This window comes from Gopherus evgoodei, chromosome 11, assembly GCF_007399415.2.
Source record: "Gopherus evgoodei ecotype Sinaloan lineage chromosome 11, rGopEvg1_v1.p, whole genome shotgun sequence".
NCBI classification, from domain to species: domain Eukaryota; kingdom Metazoa; phylum Chordata; order Testudines; family Testudinidae; genus Gopherus; species Gopherus evgoodei.
The window spans coordinates 10938616-10959985 of NC_044332.1; the positions used below are offsets into that span (position 1 = coordinate 10938616).

Consider the following 21370-nt stretch of genomic DNA (forward strand, 5'->3'; position numbering starts at 1 on the left):
GGGGCTGCCCTGTCTCAGCTCCTCTGCCGGGGCAGTCCCCTGACTCTGCCCTCCCAGGTCCTGGACGGAGGGACCATTGACTGAAGCGTGGCCCAGGACCCCCACTGCTTATCCCGACCCTGCCAGCGCTGGACTGGCTTGAGGCGAGGGAGGAGTGGGTGGAGTCAGCACTGGTGATGGGGGGAGCCCAGGGCTGGGGCGGCAGGGGGTGCGGGTGGGGTGGGGCCGGAGGGAGAGCCCAGCGCTGGGGCGGCAGGGGGTGCGGGTGGGGCGGGATGGGAGGGAGAGCCCAGGGTTGGGGTGGCAGGGGGTGCGGGTGCGGGGGAAGAGAGCCCAGAATTGGGGGGATAGGGTGAGAGCCCAGGGCTGGGGTGGGGGGCAACCAACATTTTTTTTGCTTGGGGTGGCAAAAGACCTCGAGCCGGCCCTGGACATAAAATAACAGATGTCCTGCAACACCTTTAAGCATTTTAACATTCATAAATTTATAGTCAGTGAAATAAAATTGACTAATGTAGGGGCAGTATAGTGTATTTGTGATCAAATATATTTTAATGCTGCTTCAAGGGCTGAAGGGTAAAAAAGGCATCGCCAGAGAGCATATGGATTATGCGTATTACACTGCTCTAAAGCCAAAATGCTTCTGAAATAAATGTAGTCCAACTTTACTAATTCTGGGTCACTGAGAACAAAAATGATGCTTAAAATTGTTAATTGGCTCTAGTTTTCAAGATATCCTATTGGGTCAGTATATACGACCCTTGACTTGGGAATGGCGGAGGATAAGTGAGTTATAAAGGGAAGGGATCTCAATTTAAACCAGAAATGACTAAAATACATCTTTGACTGGATCTATGAATAAATCTATGACTGGGTTTGGACAGTACTTGCTTTTGAGGCAAAACAATGAATGATGCAATCTGAAGCTGGTATTGCGTCATACATGATATGAATTGCATCATGTTATTCCTAGAAGTCATGGATGATGCAATCATAACGAAGCTTACATCACTCTGCTGAACAAATTGCCCTATATCATCTCTAGAAATCATACAGTGTCGTGCTCTCTTATTTGTTGTCAGTGTTTGATTTTGCAAAGGGACACATTTCTGTTTAGCCCAAGTGAGCAGAGATGCCTCGTACTTGTGTGAACAGTGCAGATAACTTCTGCTATGTTTGTGGTAAAGTGACTTTTGCATCACAAAAGCGCAGTTTAACCACTATGGTTAAGAAAGCCTATCACCTTTATTTTGGCTGCAAAATTGGAGATCAGGACAAGAGGTGGGCCCCACAGATATGCTGCAACACTTGTGCAACAAATCTTCGCCAGTGGTTGAACAGGAGAAGGAAATCTATGCCTTTTGCAGTGCCAATGATTTGGAGAGAGCCAACAGATCATACCAGCAATTGTTACTTCTGCATGGTGCCTCCAGTTGGGAAAGGTGTGTCAAAGAAGAAAAAGTGGACTGTGCATTATCCAAACATTCCATCAGCTATACGCCCAGTACCCCACGGAGAAGGACTGCCGGTCCTGATGCACCAGAATCATTCTCACTTGAGTCAGATGAGGAAGAGGATGAAACTTCTGGTCCTGAACCATCAATGTCACAGGACCCACATTTTCTCCCATCCTTCTCCTCTGAACCACACCTCATAACACAAGGTGAACTGAATGACCTTGTCAGGGATTTGGAACTACCCAAGAGTAAGGCATAGCTGTTGGGCTCCAGACTACAGCAGTGGAATCTCCTGGCAGGCTGTCAGGGCAAATGGAGCCCATCAATGCTTGCAGACTATTGCTGGACAGTGACAAGAGATGCTCCATTTAATGAATACAAGAGACAAGCCAAGAAGCGCCGAGTAGACACTGAATAGGGCTAAACTATGTACATAATAATTTTTTGCCTTTTGTTTCATAATAAATTTTATTTCTATAACCCTTTTGCTGATTTTTAAAGTGTTACATAAACAGGACAGATGAAATATTATCATGTAAAGCAACCATAAACACATGAAAAGACCTAGGTTTACAATTTATGATTAAAACTCTACTATCTACACACTATACATAGACATAAAATGTAAAAACTTAAATATCTTAAACAGTAGCCAATCAGTTCTTTTGTCATATTTGAATTCAGCACATCAAAATGCATAATAAATATCACATTTTATCTCTGAAGCAGACGACTTCTCAAAAATTGTAGACCAGTGTTACCTGTTCCAAAGCATCTATGCCCTTGAAATGTATACAGAGGGTATCTTAGAGGCCTCTGCTCAACCACTGAAGTTAAAAGATCTAAACTGTTTAGACCGGGGACTGTGACTCATGTTTGAACAGTACCAAACCCATGTTGTTAGACTGCAGGTTCTATGGGCATGCATATTATGTATGTAGAGTGCTGAGTGTCATCTGAAGAAGTGGGTATTCACCCACGAAAGCTCATGCTCCAAAACGTTTTTTAGTCTATAAGGTGCCACAGGATTCTTTGCTGTAACATTCTGGGACTGCAAAGGTCTGAGACACGTTTGGAGACAGCTTAAGTGACTTGCTGTACTGACAGTTTTTCAACGGGTATATTTGCACTTTATTCTTCCATGGCAAAGCTAGACATTATCTTAGAACTCAAATATCTTAATTTAAAAAGGACAATAATCTTCCATGAGAGAAATCTCTGATTTGCCTTTCCTGCTGTGTGTGTGTGTGTGTGTGTGTGTGTGTGTGTGTGTGTGTGGCCTCGGGAGGTGTGGGCTGGGGGAAAAAAGGGACTTGAAAAACAATTACTGCTCCTAAGAAAAGTTAAGATTTACAGTATTGGTATGAAGTAAGGTGGCTGTGTTGTGAAGAAATCAAGATACCAGCGCTATTCAGTTAAATCTACTGAACTCAAGTTTCAGTTCCCATTATGTGAGTGATCATGGACGTAATGCTGTGAAATTAAGATGGTTTACTTCCTCAAAAATGGAGGAAAGGAGTTTGCTAATAAGACACATAATAAAAGTCCTTACGCTTGATTGAACTTTTTTCTGTGTGTTTCTGTGAAGTCTATGCAGTCCATTCTAGATTTTACTGACTGTTAGATGCAATTGCTTGAACTCATTAGCTTGTATGGATCAGTTAAGTGGCTACTTTTGCTAAAAATAATTTCAGTTAGAGGTAAGCTTTGCTTAATTCTCAGGTAATACCTTAATGTGAACCTTTCTTCTTCTTGTCTTATCGAGGGCCTCTTTCTCTTCTGTTTTGAATGGTGAGTATACTTCCTAAGAGGGACTGATGCTTCCCTATAGTATAGGACAAGGGTTCTCAAACTGGGGGTCAGGATCCCTCGGAGGGGTTGCGAGGTTATTACATGGGGGGTCGCGAGCTGTCTGTCTCCACAAACACCGCTTTGCATCCAGCGTATCTAGTGGTATTAAATATATTTAAGTGTTTTTAATTTATAAGGGTTGTTGCATTCAGAGGCTCGCAGTGTGAAAGGGGTCACCAGTACAAAAGTTTGAGAACTATTGATATAGGAATTCTGGGTGAAAGCAGGAATTCTCACTGTCAGACCACTTTACTTGTCCTCACAGCATCTAGCTGGAGATTCTAGTGGGGTGAAAAGTTGAGGGCAGTTGTGTGTAAATGTGTAGTGACCATGATTTAGATTATCACTTTCACTTTATCTATTCTGGGCCAGATTCTAACTAAGGCTAGATGACCCACTCAAATCTTCAGGGAAAAATTCTCAAATCTTAAAGGAAAAATTGAGTGGAGCTTCTGTCTCTTCTGAGGTTTGAAAAGCTAACTGAGCTAATTGTAGACTTTCTTCACTCGACTTTCTCCTTCCAGCTTTTGTCTGGGATTATAAGAATAACAAATATCACTCTAGAGGGTATTTTGTTATTTCCAGATCTACTCAAATGAAGTGCTAGAAATCTCACAAGGTCTGTGCTTGACAGATTTCCAAACTGGAGGTTTTAGAGATGAATAGAACATTTGGATATTTTAATCTAACCCAGCTGAAGTGGATTTTCTTAGGTTTACCAATGCCCTTCAATAATTTTAGTCTCCATTGTACAGCATGCACACATGCAGATCATGTTTAGTCAACTGCGGTGCTCATGTATGCATGTGCATACATCAGAGTAAGAGAAAACACATGTATGATGCTTTTTGACAGTGAACATGTTATCTAATTATGGGGATAAAGATAAGTATAACCAGCATAAAATAGTAAGTGTATAATATTATGCCTCTTTCTTCAGAGCCTCTGTTACTTAAGTGTTCAAAAATAAACATACAAATTTTGACAGAGCCCAGTTACCACCTTTTGTTAATATAAACGTTTCCTCTATACGTATTCATACAAATACTATAGATAAGATGTCTGAATGAAGATATCTACCTGTGAAGCATAACTTGTTGTTACAGAAGATAGGGGCATTACATACATCTGTAAGAAATCATTTCCCACTACAAGTAAAGTCTTACTGCGTCATCTCCTTTATTTCATGCGCTAGTTAACAAAAATGCAAGTTAAATTGTCTGGCATCTATTACATTGTTTTATTATACTTCTCTTCACAGGCTGAAGCAAGGCTCGCAGCAAAGCGAGCAGCACGAGCTGAAGCACGGGAGATCCGAATGAAAGAACTTGAGAGGCAGCAGAAGGAGGTACGTTTAAAGTTTTCAGTGGGTGTTTTGATCTTCTCTACCTCCCTCAGGATAGGCTCCAAGGTCCTGGAATTACTAGTTAATCTTCTGTTAGCTGAAATATTAATAGCCCTAGCTGGGCCTCTGATGGGTAAATGGTACTGGTACTAAGATTGTGGATAAAAATGGTCTGAAAATGCAGGGACTATGCAGCAGCAATGTATTTGGGGATTGGTTCTGCTTTGAGCAGAGGGTTGGACTAGATGACCTCCTGAGGTGCCTTCCAACCCTGATATTCTATGACTTGTTCCTCATGAACCAGTGTAATTATAACTGGAGCATATATGATTGGTTTGTAACTAGGGTTAGATATTTTGTTTATAATATAAAAGTTGTTGCTTTTTCTAGCAGTTGGTTAGAAAACCATCTGGTAAGTGTAGAGGAGACTCATCCCTCTATCGTTTATAGCTCTTGCAAAATTAGTACTGATGGGACATTAGTTAATCATCCTTGCAGTAAAGTAAACCAAGCTGTATGACTGTGGCATTGCCCTTGTGTGGATTACACCTGTCTTTTTTAAAGAATGATAATCTCAGACTAAGGTCACCATTGTCACAGCTACTGACTGTAGAAAACTAAGCTCATGAAAATGTCACTCTCCCCCCATGATAAATTGTACCTCTTCAATATCAGCCAAGTCTCTCTAGCACCTTAGAAGATTGGCCTTTTTTCTACTGCCAGACAAATAGTTACGCATGGGGGTGTGTTAAAATAAAATTGTAGTCTCCAATATGATTGGATAAATTAATTGCCAAAATTAGGCTATCTTTGACTATTAGCGGTAAATATGCCCAATGGCCTGTGATGGGATGTTATATGGGATGGGTTCTGAGTGACTACAGAGAATTCTTTCATGGGTGTCATGGCCCACATGCTCAGGGTTTAGCTGATCACCATATTTGGGGTCAGGAAGGAATTTTCCTCCAGGGCAGACTGGCAGAGCCCCTGGGGGTTTTTCACCTTCTTCTGCAGCGTGGGGCATGGGTCACTTGCTGGAGGATTCTCTACACTCAGTCTTTAAACCACGATTTGAGGACTTCAATAGCTCAGACATAGGTTAGGGGTTTGATACAGGAGTGGGTGGGTGACATTCTGTGGCCCGTATTGTGCAGGTCAGACTAGATGATCATAATGGTCCCTTCTGACATTAAAGTTTGATTCTGTATTAACAGTTTTATAAACCTAGAGAGACTTGTTTTGCTCCTGTTGAATTTGACTGGTCAAGAGCTGTACTAAATATCAAACTCTTCCTCCCATATTGAGTGATTGAGATCAATATTTGCATCTTGGGGGAATAAAAGCTAGAAGAGGACTGACAGGGCACTATCTGGAACAAACATCTGGATCAGTTACTAGAATTGGTAAGATAGTGCTGTCCAGAAAAGCTTATGCACCCTGTGTTTGCAGTAGGCGCAGTAGGCACACTAGGCAGATGTTCCTCTGGGTGCTGTTATAAGAATTGATTCTTCTAACAAATACAAGAGGATAGAGATGTTAGGGATAAAAGGAAGATTGGGAAACAGCTGCTGGAGAGATATCACTGGCTGAGCAGAATGTTGCATGAAGACATCTTTTGCTGCTACAGTTGCTTCTTATGATTGAATGGAATGCTCTTGTGCAGCCTCAGCCAAAGCCAAAAGGTTTGCATGGCTGGCAGTGTATTTATATTGTAGAGCCCCCTGCAGTGCCTAAGTCCTGAGTAATAGGATTTCCTAAACAGCATTAGAGGAATCCAGGGTAAACAAATGAGGACACTGGTCAGATAACAAATGCACATAGACATTAAAGCAGCCAATAATGATATTACCTTCTAATTTCATAGTAATTACAAGGTAGTTGATGACCTCTTCTCATCTGTTAGACTGAAAACAGATACTACTAGCAGCACAATGGTAAATTGCAACTTAGAATCATAGAATATCAGGGTTGGAAGGGACCTCAGGAGATAATCTTGTCCAACCCCCTGCTCAAAGCAGGACCAATCCCTAGACAGATTTTTGACCCAGATCACACTTCAGATAGCTATCAAAATATAAACAGCTCTCTCAAGAGACTTTGCTCCATTTCCTTGGAGCTAATAAATGAAAACCTACTGAAATGAAATTTTGTGGAAAAACTTCGTACAGTACATAAAAGTCCTCTAAAAGTCTTCCAAAATTGCCATAAGCTTAACCAAACATACACCTAGTCTATATTTTGTAATTCTCAGTGGGATAAAATGCATAGCAGTATGTATGTTCTGCATGTTTATTTTATATTTAGCGTGCTCGGTATTCAGAAAAACCTTTCAGATATCTAATTCCCAGGCCTATGAGAGGACAGAGCTGGAGAGAGTGGCTACAGATGCTGTTTTTCATTGACAAGAGTGTCTTACAGATATTAGAAGGTCAGAAGGCATTGTTGTAGCATATATTAAACCACCAGCCAGGAGATTTTTTTAGCTTTTAAACCTACCTTGGACGAGAACACTTTGTAGCATCAGAAGGGCATTTGACCTCTTTTATGAAGAGAGAGGAAAAAAACGAATCTGTTCCTGAGCTACATGCAGTAAATCAGTAAAATTCACACAGCTGCCATGCTGAATAACTAAGACTCAACACACTCATTTTATTTACTGTAGAGGGTTTTGATGGAGGCATTTATAACAGTTAAGAACCAATCAGTTAGTGAATGTGTGTGCACTTTCTCGTGCTTAAAGCAATGCACATGCCCTGAGAGATCTGCTTAGGCAGCATGGATCATTTAAGAAAATATGTACATTGTTAGAATTCTTATGTCAAAACATTTCAGATGTTATCACGGCAAGTTCAGTAACTTTTTTAGCCTTACAAAAATGACAGAATCACTTTCAGTCACAGTGAGGCCATGTGGTTTGAATGGGGGACTGGAAATTGGTCCCTCTAGCTCAGTGGCAGGCAAACTTTTTGGCCTGGGGGCCGCATCGGGTTTCAGAAATTGTATGGAGGGCCAGTTAGGGGAGGCTGTGCCTCCCCAAACAATCAAGAATGGCTCGGCCCCACCCCCTCTCCGGCCCCCCTGACACCTCCCCCCATTCCGTGATGGCCCCCCTTCTCCCTGACCATCACTGGACTCCTGCCCCTAACTGCCCCCCACCGTCCCATCCAACACCCCCTCTCCTTCCTGACTGGCCCCCCGGAACCCCTGCCACATCCAACCACCCCTTCTCCCTGACCGCTTCTGAACCCCCTGCCCCTAACTGCCCCATCCAACAACCCCTCTACTTCCTGACTGCTCTCCCGGGACCCCTGCCCCATCCACTACCCCTTTTCCCTGTCCCCTGACTGCCCCTTGAACCCCCACCCCTGACAGCCCCCAGCCGCCCCTGACAGCCCCCAGCCGCCCCATCCAACTTCTCCTCTCATTTCTGACTGCCCCCCTAGGACCTCTGCCCCATCCAGCCACCCCTTCTCCCTGCCCTCTGACTGCCCCAACCTCTATCCACACCCCCATCCCCTGACCACCCCTGAATTCCCCTGCCCTCTCTCCAACCTCCCTTACCACGCTGCCTGGAGCACCGGTGGCTGACGGCGTGGCTGCACCAGGACAGGCAGCCGCGGCGCCCAGCAGGAGCCAGCCACGCACCACACAGCACAGAGCACCGGGTCAGGCCGGGCTCTGCAGCTGCGCTGCCCCAAGAGCTCACAGCCCCACCTCCCAGAGCAGGCGCAGTGAGCTGAGGCTGCAGGGGAGGGACTGGGGACTAGCCGCCTGGGCCAAGAGCTCAGGGGGCGGTGTGGGCCATAGTTTGCCCACCTCTGCTATAGCTTCTCTTCCTAATTCATCCAACTAGTGCAGAACATTAGTGAAGTCTCTCAACCTTTGCTTCATTGTGGCTATTTGTTAAGTGGGGATATTTGTTTCACAGAGATAAAGCTGAGATCTGTGTAACATAGTTTAATATCAGTATAGGAAGTTCGCTGTATAAAAGCTTAGTATAAATAATATCTATCCTAATCCTTAGTTTGAATTTTATTGCATGTAGAATGAGCTATGCATTTTTATTACTATTATGACTATTAAAACATGCATAACCATGTTCTCCAGACTACCCATATGTAGAGCCTAAGGCTGGCTCTAGGTATGTAGTGAAAGCTGATTAGTAAATGGGAGAAATAGATGGTGGAGGGCCAAATTCCGACCTTTCCTTTGGCAGAATTTACTTGCATTCCATGGATACAATTGAGGGCAAAAATTGGTGTATAGTTACAAATTCCTTCTCATTACCTAGATGCTAAAAATATCCTTTTTTAGTCATTTCTTCCATCCACAGTTGCCTTTTCTTTTAAAGGAATGTGTGAATCATGTTATATATTGCACCTTACTTGGGGTATGCTCATTGTTGCTTGTGTGGGGTAAGATCATTTGACTGCCTATACAAGACTGTTTTATTTTGATTCCAGAATTTTCTGTGTGCAGTGACGATACATTATTTACCAAGTTACTTCAGTGAGAACTACAAAATAACTGTACAATAATTCCACTAGAAACAATTGTAACTGTGCAACAGCCTACTGATTAATGTTTGCAGTAGAGTAGGATTAATGTTAAGAATTGATTCTTAATTCTGTCTTTTAAAAGCAGACCTGAGTTCAGCTCCTGTTGACCCCTCCAGTGGGGCAATTTAACATTCACAGCTGTGGCAGATAGAACAGAAAAAAGGGCAGAATCTCTCCACTTGGAGTGATGAGGATAGAACAGGGTTTGGCTAATTTTGGGGGTAAAGTGAGTGGGCATGGCATCAAACAAAGGAGGAAGGGGAAAGGGGACCAGCATGTTTGGGGGGAAGAGCAAGGTGATTGTCTCATATGACAGGAAGCCAGGCACTTTAAGAACAAACAAACACAAAAATCCCTGAAAAGTGTAACAGGGCTTCAAGTTGGGTCAAGCTGGACACAATAACCATGTTCTGAGATGTGCTGATATGTCAAAAAATCAGTGGGGCACTAGAAAACCTGGAGGCGGATGAGTGGCAGGAAGAGGCACTGAAGGTTACATTTGGTAGTCTATAGGATCCTTGCAGCGAGTCTAAAAAATAGCAAATGAGTTGCTTTTAAAATACAAGTTGCTTTGAGCCTTGGGAGAAGCAATTGGTAAAGTTAATCGAAGAGAAATCTCTATTTTGATAATGAGCAGTTGAACTGTCTGGGAGGCTGGGAGCACAGTGGCACCAGAAGAGTTGTATGGATTCTTAGCAGCAGAGAATGGAGATACCCTAGAAGAAATTTACCAATTACAGCTGGTGCCAGCTAGTAAGAAAGAAAGCCAGGGAATCGGAGGAGAACATGTCCAGAACATTAAAAATGGAGTGTCCACAAGGACTGAAGAAACAAGAAGTTGACTGGAACTCTGAGTGAAATGCCAGCACAATGCAAAACAGAACTAATATGAACTGGAAATGTAGAGATTGCATAGTCAGTGTCTGAACAGCTCGAAAAACCACACATCTGTGCCATATGGAACACAGACCACAAATTGTTCCTTAAATATAAGCACAATTTAGACATTTGCTTGATAAGCTTTTGAAAGGGAATGCATACATGAAAGGATGGCTAGTGAGAATAAAACAGTTCTATAAACAGTGCATCTTAGACATGAACACTGACCATCACCAACCCAAAAATACCAGTCCAGGATGTCTAAATAGCTGAGCATTGGGTAAGCCACCAGCCAGAGGCAGAGAGAATAGACAAAGTGATGGGGGCAGGGCAGGACTCAGCTAAATTGCAGATTTTTGATGCACCAGAGAGCAGCAACATTTTAACAGGGCAAGGGTGTGTGTGTGTGAAATTACATGTATCACGAGTTTAAAGTACAATAGATCTATAATCTCTAGAGGTTAGGATCAAATCCATTTGGAGCACTCATAGAATCATAGGATATCAGGGTTGGAAGGGACCTCAGGAGGTCACCTAGTCCAACCCCCTGCTCAAAGCAGGACCAATTCCCAACTAAATCATCCCAGCCAGGGCTTTGTCAAGCCTGACCTTAAAAACCTCTAAGGAAGGAGATTCCACCGCCTCCCTAGGTAACCCATTCCAGTGCTTCACCACTCTCTGAGTGAAAAAGTGTTTCCTAATATCCAACCTAAACCTCTCCCACTGCAACTTGAGACCATTACTCCTTGTTCTGTCATCAGGTACCACTGAGAACAGTCTAGATCCACCCTCTTTGGAACCCCCTTTCAGGTAGTTGAAAGCAGCTATCAAATCCCCCCTCATTCTTCTCTTCCGCAGACTAAATTATCCCAGTTCCCTCAGCCTCTCCTCATAAGTCATGTGCTCCAGCCCCCTAATCATTTTTGTTGCCCTTCGCTGGACTCTTTTTCCAGTTTTTTCCACATCCTTCTTGTAGTGTGGGGCCCAAAACTGGACACAATACTCCAGATGAGACCTCACCAATGTCGAATAGAGGGGAATGATCACATCCCTTAATCTACTGGCAATGCCCCTACTTATACAGCCCAAAATGCCGTTAGCCTTCTTGGCAACAAGGGCACACTGTTGACTCATATCCAGCTTCTTGTCTACTGTAACCCCTAGGTCCTTTTCTGCAGAACTGCTGCCTAGCCACTCAGTCCCTAGTCTGTAACAGTGAATGGGATTCTTCCGTCCTAAGTGCAGGACTCTGCTCTTGTCCTTATTGAACCTCATCAGGTTTCTTTTGGCCCAGTCCTCTAATTTGTCTAGGTCTCTCTGTATCCAATCCCTACCCTCCAGTGTATCTACCACTCTTCCCAGTTTAGTGTCATATGCAAACTTGCTGAGAATGCAGTTCACACCATCTTCCAGATCATCATTGAAGATACTGAACAAAACCGGCCCCAGAACCGACCCTTGGGGCACTCCACCTGAAACCAGCTGCCAACTAGACATGGAGGCATTGATCACCACGCGCTGAGCCTGACAATCTAGCCAGCTTTCTATCCATCTTATAGTCCAGTCATCCAGCCCATATTACTTTAACTTGCTGGCAAGAATACTGTGGGAGACCATATCGAAAGCTTTGCTAAAGTCAAGGAATAACACATCCACTGCTTTCCCCTCTTCCACAGACCCAGTTATCTCCTCATAGAGGGCAGTTAGTAGGTCAGGCATGACTTGCCCTTGGTGAATCCGTGCTGACTGTTCCTGATCACTTTCCTCTCCTCTAAGTGCTTCAGAATTGATTGCTTGAGGACCTGCTCCATGATTTTTCCAGGGACTGAGGTGAGGCCGACTGGCCTATAGTTCCATGGATCCTCCTCCTTCCCTTTTTTAAGGATGGGCACCACATTAGCCTTTTTCCAGTCATCTGGGACCTCCTCCGTTTGCCTTGAGTTTTCAAAGATAATGGCCAGTGGCTCTGCAATCACATCCGCCAGCTCCTTTAGCACCCTCGGTTGCAGCGCATCTGGCCCCATGGACTTGTGCTCGTCCAGTTTTTCTAAATAGTCTAGAACCACTTCTTTCTCCACAGAGGACTGGTCACCTTTTCCCCATACTGTGCTGCCCAGTGCAGCAGTCTGGGAGCTGACCTTGTTTGTGAAGACAGAGGCAAAAAAATCAGAGTACATTAGCTTTTTCCACATCTTCTGTCACTAGGTTGCCTCCCTCATTCAGTAAGGGGCCCACACTTTCCTTGACTTTCTTCTTGTTGCTAACATATCTGAAGAAACCCTTCTTGCTATTCTTAACGTCTCTTGCTAGCTGCAACTCCAAGTGTGATTTGGCCTTCCTGATTTCACTCCTGCATGCCTGAGCAATATTTTTATACTCCTCCCTGGTCATTTGTCCAATCTTCCACTTCTTGTAAACTTCTTTTTTGCGTTGAAGATCAGCAAGGATTTCACTGTTAAGCCAAGCTGGTCACTTGCCATATTTACTATTCTTCCTACACATCGGGATGGTTTTTCCTGCAACTTCAATAAGGATTCTTTAAAATACAGCCAGCTCTCCTGGATTCCTTTTCCCCTCATGTTGTTTTCCCAGGGGATCCTGCCCATCAGCTCCCTGAGGGAGTCACAGTCTGCTTTTCTGAAGTCCAGGGTCTGTATTCTGCTGCTGTCCTTTCTTCCTTGTGTCAGGATCCTGAACTCGACCATCTCATGGTCACTGCCTCCCAGGTTCCCATCTACTTTTGCTTCCCCTACTAAGTCTTCTCTGTTTGTGAGCAGCAGGTCAAGAAGAGCTCTGCCCCTTGTTGGTTCCTCCAGCACTTGCACCAGGAAATTGTCCTCTACGTTTTCCAAAAAGTTCCTGGATTGTCTGTGCACCGCTGTATTGCTCTCCCAGCAGATGTCAGGGTGATTAAAATCTCCCATGGGAACTAGGGCCTGCAATCTGGTAACTTCTGCTAGTTGCCGGAAGAAAGCCTCTTCCACCTCATCCCCCTGGTCTGGTGGTCTATAGTATACTCCCACCACGACATCAGCCTTGTTGCTCGAACTTCTAAACTTAATCCAGAGACTTTCAGGTTTTTCTGCAGTTTCATACTGGAGCTGTGAGCAGTCATATTGCTCTCTTACATACAATGCAACTCCCCCACCTTTTCTGCCCTGCCTGTCCTTCCTGAACAGTTTATATCCATTCATGACAGTACTCCAGTCATGTGAGTTATCCCACCAAGTCTCTGTTATTCCAATCACATCATACTTTCTTGACTGTGCCAGGACTTCCAGTTCTCCCTGCTTGTTTCCCATGCTTTTTGCATTTGTGTATAGGCACTTAAGATAACTCGCTGATTGTCCTGCTTTCTCGATCTGAGACAGGAGTCCTCCCCTCTTGCACTCTCCTGCTCGTGCTTCCTTCCGGTATCCCATTTCCCCACTTACCTCAGGTCTTTGGTCTCCTTCCCCCAGTGAACCTAGTTTAAAGCCCTCCTCACTAGGTTAGCCAGCCTGTTTGCGAAGATGCTCTTCCCTCTGTTCGTTAGGTGGAGCCCATCTCTGCCTAGCACTTCTCCTTCTTGGAACACCATCCCATGGTCGAAGAATCCAAAGCCTTCTCTCCGACACCACCTGTGTAGCCATTCGTTGACTTCCACAATTCGACGATCCCTACTCAGGCCTTTTCCCTGCACGGGGAGGATGGATGAGAATACCACTTGCGCCTCAGACTCCTTTATCCTTCTTCCCAGAGCCACGTAGTCTGCTGTGATCTGCTCAAGGTCATTCTTGGCAGTATCATTGTTGCCCACGTGGAGAAGCAGGAAGGGGTAACGATCCGAGGGCTTGATGAGTTTCGGCAGTCTCTCTGTCACATCGTGAATTTTCCACTTTGCTTCTGTGATGTGTCTGAAATAAGCTTCCTCTCCTTTGGGGTGAGGAAATCAGAAACTGAACCCATTAGTACAATATGTAAGAACAGAAGAGCTACCTAGGTCGGACCCTGGTCCATCTTGCCCAGTATCCTGTCTCCTGGAGTGCTTTGTTCAGAGGTTCAGGGGGAGTGTGCAGAACAGGGCAGTTATGGAATGATCTGCTGCTATCTTCCATTCCCAGGTTCGGGTGGTCAGAGGTTTAAGATTGCTATGAGCATGGTGGTGTGGCCTGATCATCTTGGCTAATAGTCATTGATGAATTTATCCGCAAATAATTTAGCCAGTTTTTTTGAATCCAGTTATACTTTTGGCCACCACACCATCCCAAGGCAGTGAGTTCTAGAGGTTGGTGGTGCATTGTGTGTAGTGTACAATGCCTATGGTACTAAATTAATTGCGCACACACTTTTAAGTATGTCTTGCTTGTAACCTCATGGACACTTTTTTACATCCTAGTGGAAAAGGGAGGTACAGATCACTGAAAAATGTTTTGGGAATAGCATAATTTAGGAATGGGCCTAGCATATACCTTTGAGGGTTTTTTTTTTTTAAAAAAAAACCCTGAAATAGATGTCAAGAGGGCGAAGCCTAGGGTTAAAGGTTCTTAAGGTAACACTTTCACCATCCATTGGCTAGAATCTTTGTGTAAATCATTTGAGTTCTAGGTGGTTGAGAGAACCCCTGGAAAATAACTTTAAAAAGAAAAACAATCATGTGATCTCGAGGTATTGTTTAGGAATAAATGGACCTATCCTGAAGTGCATGATCGAAGTAACCCAGGTGCTAGCCGTTGTAAGGGATATGTTTCAAACCTGTGAGCCATGAAGAGGGCAAAAATAAAATAAGGATCCAGAGGTTATACTCACAAGATTGTTTACCGTGGAAATATAACACTCTTGTAAATCTTTGTCAGTTAGAAAAGGAGAGCAGTATAATCCTGTGAAGTTCCAACCTATCATGTTCTACAGTGTAAACATACTTTTCAAATTCCTATCCCTACACAGTAACATCTTCTTCCTGTTCTTAATTAAGCGTAAAACAGATTTTGATTATGTACATTAAAACATATCCTGCAAGTGATTTCTTTCTATTGCAGCATACTAGTTTTCTGTATAGGCATAGTTTCACTTCTACATTTGGGTGGGGGGGGGGCAATTCCAGTCAGGCTGATGGGCCTGCCCATGTTGGTGGGGGCCTAATTCTGCGCCTGCCTGAGGCTTGCTGTTTGAGGGGGAAGCAGTACGCACCCTACTTACACACCAAATTACACCCCTGGTTCTCTGCGGTAGGTTTATGGTTCAAAGGAGACACCTTTGGAAAGGATTGAGTGTAAAGCTGCTCTTATCAAAGAAATCGCTGCTACAACACTTGGTTGCATCAGTGTTTCAGAATCATTCATTTTGACTCCAACTTGCATTTTGATCCAGCCACCTAATCTTGGTGAAGTAATTAATTTTTGGCAACTCTTCTCAGTTGAGGCAGGATTATTGCCCCAGAGGCAGAAGAAAAATGATTGTCTTACAGCAACATGGGTTACATATGGCTTTTGAAGTTGGAGGGGTTAGACATTGGGCAGTAATAGTCTTGTGAGGGGTAATAGATTTACATGAATTTCTTTTGCTTTTTGTAATATTTCCCACTTTTTGTTGTTTCTTTTTGGTTCAGAGGAGAGGTAAAGGATCCCCAGTTCTTAGTCTAGAGACCAATATAATTTCATCCGTGGGGCCCTGAGAGGTAGATAAAGAGCCCTCATCTGTGGCAGATGCCAACATAATTGGTTATATTAGCTATTCATAACAGGCAACAATTGTTTTTCACCCTTCCTAACCCCTTTCTAAACTGTTCTTACTCAGCAGGAGCTGAAGCAGTGGTAGAACCTAAGGGCATTTTCTACACTTATAGTGCTGCAGCTGTGTCGCTGTAGCACTCAGTGAAGACCCTACCTGTGCCAACTTCTCCTGTTGGCGTAGATACTGCACCTCCCTGAGAGGCAGTAGGTATGTCGATGGAGAAGCCCTCCAGTTGACACAGCACTGTCTATTCCCCTGAAGCGACATAGTCATACTCACATAAGTTGGTAGTGTAGACCAGGGCTCAGTCTTCTCTCGCACTATGTTGGCATCATTCATACAAACTCTGCCCTTGGTTGTAGCATTACTGTCAGTCTACCTTCAGGCACTGTACTCTTATGTTCCTTACTGGGAGAAATGACTGCATATGTTCAGGCTCCTGTTTTTAATCAGTACAACGATAACAATTTCTGTAAAGCGGAAGGAATTCCTGAATATACAGCTCAGTTTTTCTGAACAGGGAAATGCCTAAATCAGAGACATTACCAGGATGTAACCAAGAGAAGATTGTTTTTTCTAAAATTTTTCTAGGGCTCTGGAATATATTAAATTCTTCTCTTATTTAGAAATCCAATATTCCACAGCAGTGATACAAGATATTAACATTATTCACAAAACTGCATAATTACTGTAGAATGCTCAGATGTGTTTTACGTAGAGGCACGTTCTGGTTTCTCCGCTGACAAGACTAAATACGTTTTACTTTTTTTTCTAGGGCATACACCTAGATGATACTGTTTAAATTGATAGTATTGTCTGAAGTGAAAAGAGAATGGTAATCTCATCCCACTTTCTAAACCTCATCAGAAAATTCCTATGTGTCGTCTGACACAGCAGAGAACTGTGCACATCAACAATCCGCTTGCCTTTGACTAACTCTATTACTGCCATTACTGTCAGGGTGACACAAAATACCTTCATTGCTATCTTTCTACGGCTGCAGGACTTTCTTTTCTCACTTTCACATACAAAGCAAAAGGAGGAGGAAAATATATTTACTAGCTCCAGCAAAATATTTATAGAAACTTTTCTGTGGTGTCCTTTCCTAACTGTTCCTTCAAGATGTATTTTTGTAAATAAATTAACGAATGTGAAAGACTTGCAATTGCGATTCATTTCCGCTAATCCCCTATTGAGTGGGAATTAAGACACTTTCTTTCCTTGCCTGGATTTAATGTCTGTAGGTCATGTGACCTACTGACCTGAACTGACACTGGGTAACTAGGAGTCTGTGTGATAGCCATCTAAGGCTGGGAAGGTAACAGGCAGTGAGAGACCTACAAGGAAACAAAACTCCTGCTGGCTTGGCCTGGAGGGCAGGGGAGTTTTGGCTGGAATTTGTTTTCCACTTATCTATGGGGGAGAGACTGCTGTTCCTGTATGAAGATTGGCCTGTATCCAGTTTTGAGACTGCACAGCAGCTAAAAACAGGTACTATGATTCACGGCAGGATTGAAGGGGGAAGATGTGAAGGTTATATGTGCACTAATACTGCATCATCCATAGACCTTCGTCTTGACAATAGTGTTCACCTTTTTTCTGCCCCGAGATTTATCCATGTGATCATTTTTGTGTAGTAGTGAGCATGTACCGTTTATGTTGTGTTACATTTATTTTAGCTGTTGCAGTAACCAAGCCACTGTTAGCACTGTGGGCAATAATAAAGTAGATTTTTTTGGTATTGAAATATTGTAAATACTAGAGTCCTGACTGCTTACAGATCTATTGATAGAAGAAAAAATTTTTTTGATTATATAGCTGCAATAGAATATCCCTCTTGTTTAAAAGTAATGGATAGTTATTGATTATGCTATTCATTGTGGTTGACATTTATTCCTTTTGTTTAATCTTTCCCATGAAGTCATTTTCTTACTATATAAATTAATGTTTGGGCTTGCTGCAGAGTGCCCCAAAGGCTCTAAATTCCAATAAACCTACTCTTTATTTTAAGGCTAAGTTGGAAGTGGGAGGATTAATCTTAATGTATAAAGCAGTCTCTTTCCACTATTTTATTAGTAATTCAGTAGGGCTTTTTGAAGGATTTATTAGTTAATATTGGTGTGTTGAAGTACGGCTTTCAATACAGAAGACTTTATTCTACTTTATTTTTAGTTGGGACCCAGTCTTTTAGTTATATGATGACTTTCCATGTTGTCAGTGTGGAGGAGTTCCCGCTAATGTTGAGGAGTGAGGGCTCTTTTAGGGTCCACCATGTTTTGTTATTCCAGATTGTATAGTATGAAGGTTGCAGAGATTGAGACTTTAACACACACATTCTATTCTCAGCTAGAAATTGCCTATAAACTCTGGTAGTATACCTATTTCTGTCAGACCTAGATGTAACCACCCTAATCCATGCATTTTCACCTCAAGGATGAACTATTTAACTCCTGCAAGTTAATGTTAGTGGTTAATCAAAAATCCCATTTTTATGAAATGTAGCAGCCCACTTCTTGATCCAGGCTAGCTGTTGACAGCACATTACATCATTACACTGTGCTTGCCACTGCTTCCCCTCCCCCCCCATTAATATCTGGGCCCAAATCAAGGCCAAATCATTAATGCCATTAATAAACTGGGTCCAGACTCTGAGACCACGTCTCTAGCTGCAAAATGCTACACTCAGTGAGCACACAAACTTTTCTAATCTAAGTGTGAATATTTTAGGACTCAGAGGCAAAATTTTCTTGGCACTGCCTCCAAACTGTGGAACATCTGCCAGACACTAGAGTGTACCCATTTGTGAATGCTGTCAGAGCCCAGTGCAAGCCTCACCTTTTTCTCAGCAGCCCACTCACAGTGAAAGATTCTGAAGATGAAGATGAGACACACAGAGGTACAAGAAAATGAGAATGGTAAAGCAGAGAGAGAGAAAAAACAGGCTAAATAAGACCAACACCTCCTACACCTTACCTGCTTTTTGTGGTGTACTTCTGCCAGCTAGATACAGTGAAAGGCAACTGAAAATATGAGAGAAGTGGAAATCTAGAGTTTAATAAGCATTCTTGCTCAGTCTAAATGAGTTGTGGGATATTTTAATTGATTTTCTACCTAGAGGCTCTTCTACTATCCATATTCCAGATACCTCCTAGATATTAGACTTATTAGACTTATTGGCGCATTGGTTGTCAAAATATTTGCTGGATTTCCCCATCCTTCGCTCACTAAGATTGTAACAAACCCATATACACATCTATAAAGTTCTGATGGATTTGCTCCAGACAGCTATTGGCAATGAGCATGTGGACCTAAACCACTTGCAATACCTAGAAGGCTGGTACATTCGTGGGACAAGCCACCATTAATATCCACAGTACCTCCATCTCTGGGTTCGGGTTACTTGTCACCTATTGACACAGGTTCTGCTCCACTGTTATCTCTGGACTCAGTCATCTTAGTCAGATTCAGAAGTGGGGTCTTTTGTGTCCCACAACAGACAGGACACTTACCCTCCATCAAAGCCCTGGGGTCCCTGGATGCCCCAACAGGTGGGGACGTTGCAAGGGACAATGGCCTGTGCAACGAGGGGGCTACCAGTGGCCATTCTGGAAACCCTGGGGTTTCCCTCCCCCAGCTAGGACTTTTCATCCATCTGAGTTGTCTTCCTTGAGAGGCACCACAGACAATGTTCTCCAATGCCTGGTGCCAAGCAACTTAGAAGCTGCTCAGTTTCTCCACTGCAAGAGGCAGACCAGCCATTGCCTCAGTATCCTGGTAAAGATAGTGAGTGATTCTCCACCAGAGGATTACAAAGCTCACCAAAAACTGCTTAAAAGGGTGCCCATGTTTTTAGATATTCAAGCGGAAGAGGTCTGTGAGAAATTTCACAGGCTAGTGGACATTTTGGTTTCTGTGAGAACCTCCAGAGTGGCACTTTAATGAAGCAATTCTGAAGCCAGTTAAAATGCTTTGGCTGACCCCACCTTCTGTCCTGTCTATAGCATAATGGACAGAGATGAGATACTATGTCCTTCTTAAGGGCTTTTACCATATCTAGTCTCACCCACCCCCAGTCTCTTTGGTGGTGGCAGCAGCTAGTGTGCAGGAGAGGCAGAGTCACCAAGTGTCAGTGCCGAATATTAAGGAATCAAAGAGGCTGGACCTGTGTTTGTTTGTAAACTTTTACTTGACAGGAGGTCTACAGCTATGATTTTCTAACCAGCGAGTTTTCCTGAATTGCTACGACTTTGCCCTATGGCAGTGTTTCCCAATCTTGGGACGCCGCTTGTGTAGGGAAAGCCCCTGCCGGGCCGGGCCGGGCCGGTTTGTGTACCTGCCGCGTCCTCAGGTCCAGCTGATCGTGGCTCCCACTAGCCGTGGTTCACTGCTCCAGGCCAGTGGGAGCTGCTGGAAGCAGCGCAGGCTGAGGGATGTACTGGCCACCGGCAGGTAAACAAACCAGCCTGGCCCACCAGGGGCTTTCCCTGCACAAGCAGCGTCCCAAGTTTGGGAAACACTGCCCTATGGAAAGAGATCATAACAACGCTGGTTCTTGACCCTGTTAGTATTGTTAGTGAGGCCTCTGCTACCACTCCCATTAGATTCAGCCATGATTTTTCAGGACCATGACCATCTGCTCAATTCCAATCTGCAGGCCATCAGCTTGACAGCATGGATGCTTCAAGGCTAGCCTCACTAGCAATGACTGACTTGAAAAATGTTCAGGAGATGCTTCTGAAAAGCAGAAAACCTTGAACTAGGCATACTTACCCGGCCAAATGGAAATGTTGTTTTATCTGATCTCAGCAGAGAAGTCTCTCTCCAGGGCAGGCTTCCATTAACCACATTTTGGCACCTCCAACAGTAGTGCCTTGACAGTTCCATTAAAGTACATTTGTGATTGTAATGTTCCACTCTGCAGTGAGTAGTTATGGAGTTGAAAAAAACTATTTGCTATCAGATTTCTAAAATGATTGGATAGGTTATTTCTTCTGGTACAAGAACCCCAAGAGATCTCAACCTCATGCTAACAAAATTAATGAGGTCTTCTTTTGAACTTCTTACGACTTGCCCCCTACTCTACTTCTCTATGAAAATGGTGTTTTTGGTGCAATAACCTCAGCAAAGAGAGTGGGTAAATTGGGAGCCTTGGTTTCTTTACGTGGTTTTTCATAAGGATAACGTTTACCTCCACCATTGCCCAAAATTCTTGACAAAGGTAGTTTTCAGTTTCTACATTAATCAAGCAATTTATTTACCAATATTTTCCAAGAAGCCTCGTGCATGCAGATGAGCAGAAGTTTTTCATTAATTGGATGTGAGAAGCATTGGCCTTCTCCTTGGACCATGGCCGACCTTTGCTCAGTTATTTGTTGCAGTTGTGGACATCATGAAAAGCAAAGTGGTTTCCACCCTGGACTTCCTTCTGGATTTTCTCTTGCATTTGTTTGTGCTGCTAGTTAGCTAATGTCACACTGCCCCTAAAGTATCAGCTCATTTGACCACAGCACAAGCACCTTCAGCAGCTTTCCTAGCACAAGTACCTATTTGAGACCTTTGCAAAGCAG

At 43.5% G+C, this 21370-nt stretch overlaps 1 protein-coding gene across 6 annotated transcripts in view; it reads left to right on the forward strand.

The window, feature by feature from the left end:
• The window catches only part of LRRFIP1 (LRR binding FLII interacting protein 1), a 216694-nt gene that overhangs the window by 113183 nt on the left and 82141 nt on the right, over positions 1–21370 (forward strand). For all 6 annotated transcript variants that reach the window (XM_030579405.1, XM_030579406.1, XM_030579401.1 and 3 more), the window contains exon 2: positions 4570–4656. In XM_030579405.1, coding sequence (XP_030435265.1) covers positions 4570–4656 — 87 coding nt within the window. The remainder of the gene's footprint in view (positions 1–4569; positions 4657–21370) is intronic.